The 6000-nt window shown below is 38.0% G+C and overlaps 1 protein-coding gene across 6 annotated transcripts in view; it reads right to left on the bottom strand.

Moving 5' to 3' along the window:
* LOC138600403 (dynactin subunit 1-like) overlaps positions 1-3598 on the bottom strand; it is an 18716-nt gene extending 15118 nt beyond the window's left edge. For all 6 annotated transcript variants that reach the window (XM_069671818.1, XM_069671819.1, XM_069671820.1 and 3 more), the window contains exons 1-6: positions 3518-3598; positions 1673-1738; positions 1371-1565; positions 879-960; positions 711-742; positions 519-539 (exon numbers count right to left, since the gene is read on the bottom strand). In XM_069671818.1, the coding sequence (XP_069527919.1) occupies positions 519-539; positions 711-742; positions 879-960; positions 1371-1565; positions 1673-1714 (372 nt within the window). In that variant the 5' untranslated portion in view covers positions 1715-1738; positions 3518-3598. The remainder of the gene's footprint in view (positions 1-518; positions 540-710; positions 743-878; positions 961-1370; positions 1566-1672; positions 1739-3517) is intronic.
* Between the last annotated feature and the right edge of the window lie 2402 nt (positions 3599-6000).

Below are 6000 nucleotides of genomic sequence, written 5' to 3'. Positions count from 1 at the left end.
CTGTTTACTCGCAACTCTTGCAGAGACCAGAAAAGCAGCTACTTAGCTCCGCCTACCCTCTCTGGCAGATCAACAATTGCTGGGTGATGGAAAACGTGTCACTAACTGGGCGCTGCTTGTGATTTTTTTCCACGAAAGTCTGTCAGTAATACTGCAAATGCAAAGGCTTTCATCAGTGGGCCATAGGCTCAATCACCATTGTGCTACCTCATTTGGCGATAGATAGTGACTTAACAGACATTTATTGAAATGAAAATCTTCGAGATTATTACTTTAATGAGTAATTCCTTCACCAGACTAAAACCAAATTAAAATAAAGTGGGAAACAAAATGGAGCCAGGCCACAGAAAAAACCAAGAGAATATAGAGTGAAAATGCCATCTATCATTGACAACTGGTGTCATTATGTCCCATGCAAATGTACAAGTGAATGGATAACTTAAATGACTTGCCACATTAGTGTTATTGACGAATATAAGCAAAGCAAAAGCTAATGTTTTGAATTGAAATATTTCTACCTTTTTAACGTTCACAGGTGTCTGCAAAGGTATTACGGGGAAAAAAAGAAAATAAGTCAAACCTAAAAGGTGCAGGGCAAACAGAAACCCATCCCCATGGAACAGGAAAACCATCTTTGAATTCAAGTCATGTAAACGACACAAGATTTACTAAACGGGCAAAGGAAAAAAGAAGGTGCAATTGGTCCCTACCTGCTTGGTTATTTTTGGAGTCTCAGGCATGTCTGGAGGATACAAATTAAGAAATTAATTAATTGCTATATAAATAAAATTATTATTATTATTATTTACTGTTACTATTATTAACTTTGAGGTACTGTGTTTCAATAAGGAATGAATGTGTGTTTGGCTCACACTCACCTTTTTGTTTGGATATTTTTGCAATGCCTGATTCAGGAGTATCAGGAGAGGTGGTACTGGAGCCATCCTCTACTACCTGGATCTGAACAGAGGAAAAAAGGGGCTTGATCAGGACATTGAGGACAAACAAAATTCTAGATTCTATTATACTATTGACCCTTTTCGTAGAAATTAAAGAACACAACACAAGTCTTTTTTTAATATGTTGCATTAGATATATTTTGTGTGTTTTATCATTTTGATGCTTCCTTGCATACTAAGGTCAAACAACTGAGCAAACGTGATGCATCCTTAATCATTTTTAAATATTAAAAGTGTCTATTTACACCATGACAACCATGCACCTCAAACCACCCTCATCAATTCCAGTCTTTGGTGTAATCCCTTCAATCTGTGATCTTAATTTTACTCAGAGTAATTGGAAGCTATACATCATCATCCAACCCACATGTCCATTCATCTTTGCATTTACCACACATTTATGTCACTAACCTGAGACTGTCTGACAAATATCCCATGATTTTCCTCACAGGTGAAGTAGCGTTTCCCTTGAACAGTGCCATCGTTCTTGCCTTTGGGCTCATTCAGTATGACGCCCACCCATTTTCCAGAGGCAAAGAGGGTGGCGCCAATATAAGCAACAGTACCACGCTGACCTTTTCCTATGACCTCCACAACAGAGCCAATCTAGGAGAGGGTGAGGAGAGAAAAGAGGATGAGAGACATTATACATACATTGAAATGTACCTAACTTTTTAAAATGTCCCATTTCTTTGTGTTTGTAATTTACCAACCTTTGGAGGTTTTCCACTCTCCACTGTTCCTGTGCTGCTCATTTTACTGATCAGTGGGCTTGTCAGCTGGGAGAGTTGAGAAGTACAGTTTGAGAAAAGTAGGGAGAAAGATGAGGAAAGGTAGGTTACCATTGAAATGTAATGGAAAGTGGTTACCGATGGGGATGAGGGTGTTAAAAAAGCAAAAAAAGCAAAGTGAGGTCATTACATAGTAGTGAATATACTGTTAACATGTAAGAATTCCTCCTTTCCTATTGTATGTCACAAACGGACAGCTCAGTAGGAGTATGTATGACATAAATTTTAATATTGGCTACCAAGCCTACACAAGGCCCCAAATAACAGCATTGTAATATATGTAACAATTTTGTCCAATAATTCTCACTGCTTTAGTTATTAGTACTGTCTTAGCCTCATGAATTAAAAATATAAAATGAGAAGAGTCCTAAGGGCACAAAGAAAAGAGAACCAACTCATGCACCAAGTCATATGTCCTCGACCACAATACACTTCTTAATACACAAGCCATATCCCTGCCTTGCTCACACAAAGATGCTCATTCAAGACAAACTAGGAATGACGTACAGTCGAATCCTTTTTTGGAGCTGTAGGGAAATGTCAACTCACACTGCTTCACAGATTTAAACCACAGGGCAGAATAGATTGGTCAATGCTTTATGATAGACACTGTATAATAGGACTTTTTACATTTAAAAGAGGAAATATTTTATAATCATCAAGACTAATTAATATTAAAATTGAATGGGGATCAAATCTGTGGGTTAAGCGTAAGGACAGGGACACTATCTTCTCTACCCGCAATCTAGAGTCAGCCAAATCATATTCTTACTCGTTTTATCTGATGAGGATCTGATATGCAAAAAGGTGATTCCTACATCCCACTTATGGTAAGTTAGAAAAACAATTATATTTTATATGTTGAGCCGTAACAATGTTGTGACTTCTACAAATTAAGTACATCAATCAAAACTTTCTACTAAAAGATATTGTTCAGTATTAAGTGTTCCCGGTACTCACCCTTGGAGTATAAGAATGTCGCCTGTTCAAAGCCATAATTGCAAGTTAAGATTGTTTTTACCTCTGGTAGAAAGATACAACTCAAGCAATTTTTTTCTGCTTTCACACCCCTCCCTATTTTTCTAGATAGATGAGAAGCCAATATAAGACTGTGCCTTTAGGGAGGGATCCTTTTGTGGTGCATCACAAAGCGTCACTGCTGATTTAAATGAAGAAAGGGAAGGTAATACCCATCTGTTAGGACTTCCAACGAACGTTTAAAGGAGCCACTTAAATAGTAACAAGTTAACTAATTTAGTGGCCTACATAAATATTGGTTTATTTAAATAACTCATTTATTTTTTACTTCTATAATAAAACAGCACATAAACATCGTAAACCACACATGCAAAACGGTAAGATGCGAGAAGGACTCAAAAGATTTACAACAGAAGATGATTGAAAAAGTTCGATAGAGAGATATGTCATCAAACACAACGAAGCGAGCTAATGTTATCCTGCTTTAACGTGTATGGCCTGTTTGTTTGAACTAGCGTTGCGTTCAAGGTAATACAGACAGCAATACACAAAATGGGTTCAAAACAACTTCTCCTACCATTTACTTTGCCCTCTAGTTATGTCAGACATCAGATCTACCCTCGATTAGCCTTCAAGCTAACGTTTAAACAGGCCAACTCGTCTTAGTAGCAAACAAGCTAAAGTCAGAGAAAAACGAAACCTTCCGTTGAGAAGCCAACAAACAATAGCTCTATATTGTAATGTGGCTCACCTAGCATACACAGAGATAAATGTATTTAAATGTAGCACCTTGATGTGTTCATGCAAACAGAGAATGATCCTCTGTTTTTCCTTTTTTTGCTTCTTTGCTTGGTAATCCGGTAGGCTTCTCCGTTTGTTATGCCTTATTTCTTCCCAATCGAGTTCCGCCTTAACTCGCCTTACTGTGCTGTGATTGGCTAATACTCGTTGCCTCAAAGCATGCTGTCATCAAAGCTTTCTGGCAGCCAGTTAACCTAAACCAAACGTGTTTTGAGTGAAAATATTAGGCACACGTTATCATTTGATTTCACAAGGACAAGACTAAAGACAGGACCGTAGACCGTATAAATAAGGACAGGACACGACCTGCAGTCTCTTCTGGGATGGTCTTGATTTCAACCTATTGGCTTGTCAGGTTCATCGTGGCACGCCAGAACTGGCCAATCACACCACAGTAGGGAGGGACTAGGAGAAACGTTTCTTCTCTTTATTTTAAAAGAAAATGTGCGTGCTCATAGAAAAAAATGTCCATTGTTCAGGATAGGTAATATAATGACTACATAAAGAAGTAATATTCTTCAGCCTGTTGCATTTAAGAATTTCACGAAAGCTCCCCGTTGGCCTGAGAGAACAACATTAAGAAAAGCAATAAAGCTAGTTGAACCCATTCTTTAAGCTCTACTCAATAAATAGATTGACAGCGATGAGTCAGGCGTAGGCTACATCTAACAAATTACCATACTAAATCAATTTTACCTCAGGTTTTTTCAATTAAAATTAATCAATGCCTCTATCAACTATTCCTACTATTGAATAATGTGTAAAACAACATTTGACTATAAGACTAAAGACATGGGTTTGTTTTCACTAAGTTTTTGTCTTTTCAAAAGAAATAATTTAACGTAATAATAAGTAACGTTCATGACATTTCGTTTAGGTTGGACAGGAGACGTTTGCCTTGTGTCGCGCTCAGGTCGTGCTGCGTCTCTTGGGTGCATATTGACATGTAATTAGCCAGAAGCCAATGCACTTTTGACCAATCAGATGGCGGAGGAGAGGCTGTGCCTGGGCCGGCTGTCATACACTTTGAGGACAGAGCTCCAGCCGCAGCTTAATACTGTGGCAGTGGCAGCACGGCAGCGACTGGACCGGGTCCTGACTTTACCATCCCGTCTGTTTATAGCAAGGTAGAAGATTCTTTGTAGCTTTTAATCTGACTTACATGGACTTTTATCATACTCATTCCAGGCAAAGTTTCGCTTCATGTTTATTTTGAATTTCAAATACTCTCGAAGATGATGGTTCGAAAGCTTTCAAGCAAGTTAGGTCACAAACAGTCTTTCCGGTAGTGACTTTCAAAATACTTACTTATGTGACTAGTCGACCTTGTAAAAATTCTAATCAGTTTCTGTAGGTTTATTTTGAAGTCCGCCTTTTGTGCTTCCGCTCTTGTGATGGTTTTCCATAGCTTGCTTGACAATCCGCGGTCACTGGGGCGACAGGAGGATTTAACTCGATGTTACGCGCAGTATCACTACCTGGGCGGATTGTTTGCCTGGTCTAGTATACTCTAACAGTATTATTCAGTCGCACAGGGTCATTTAAGAACATTTTCTTCTGAAAATAATAAATACAAGAAAACTTCCAAATAGTTTGATCCCAATGGAGGGTGTGGAGTCGAAATGTGACGCGTTACGTTCTATGTCCCGTTTGTTGTCGGCGCTGCAAGAAGTGGCCGTAACAACAAGTGGCCTACATTCACCCAATGCTAAAACAGCTTTCCCATGGCTGCATGTCTTTACCGCCACAAGAGTCCAGATTTTCTGTCATAGCTGTCATTTGCCGAAAGCTTGAGATGTAGTCCCTACTTAACTTTTCAAAAAGATCAATATTGCCCTGTTTTGCACTTTGAGGAGTTTTGTAAATTCCTCTCTAGGGTGATTTTATTTGGCTGAAGACAAGCTGAAAGTGTTTTTTTTTTCTTTTAAGGAGGTTGAATGAATGTCTGTTCAAGAGTGGTATGGTGAATAAAAATCAGATGTGGAACATACATTCTTTACTGGTCATAGACAATGACAAGTCATATAGCCTACCGAAAAACAAGGGATGAGGTTTTAGCTAAATGGAAATAGACTGCTTGCATTCAAAATCTTATCAACAATAAATTACAACCTGCCTAACCAGTGAGCCCTTATTCCAGTAAGATGTAGTCATATGTGCAGTCAACTGAAATTAGAACACATTTGCAACAGTAGCAGTCACTCTAAGACGTAGGCTACTTTAAGTAGTTTAGGAAAACTAAATTTAATAAATGATTTTTATATAAATTAGCTTGTCATAAAATACAAAAATTGGTTTCAATATATTGTCTGCAAGTTTTATTTTTTTGCTTCTTTTGGTTGGTATTGTTTAAATGAGCTAGTCAATATTCTTAAAATTTCTTCATGTCAATTTATTTGTCAAGTCTGATTTGATTTATTCAGTGTCTTTCACAGTGAGCAGCTGTTTCCACATCAGCTTTGTTTAGTAGC

The sequence above is a fragment of the Semicossyphus pulcher genome, unplaced genomic scaffold (genome assembly GCF_022749685.1).
Source record: "Semicossyphus pulcher isolate SPU_LCO1_2020_fin unplaced genomic scaffold, fSemPul1.0.p SCAF_21, whole genome shotgun sequence".
Classification (NCBI taxonomy): domain Eukaryota; kingdom Metazoa; phylum Chordata; class Actinopteri; order Labriformes; family Labridae; genus Semicossyphus; species Semicossyphus pulcher.
This window is presented reverse-complemented; position numbering and strand designations above follow the sequence as displayed.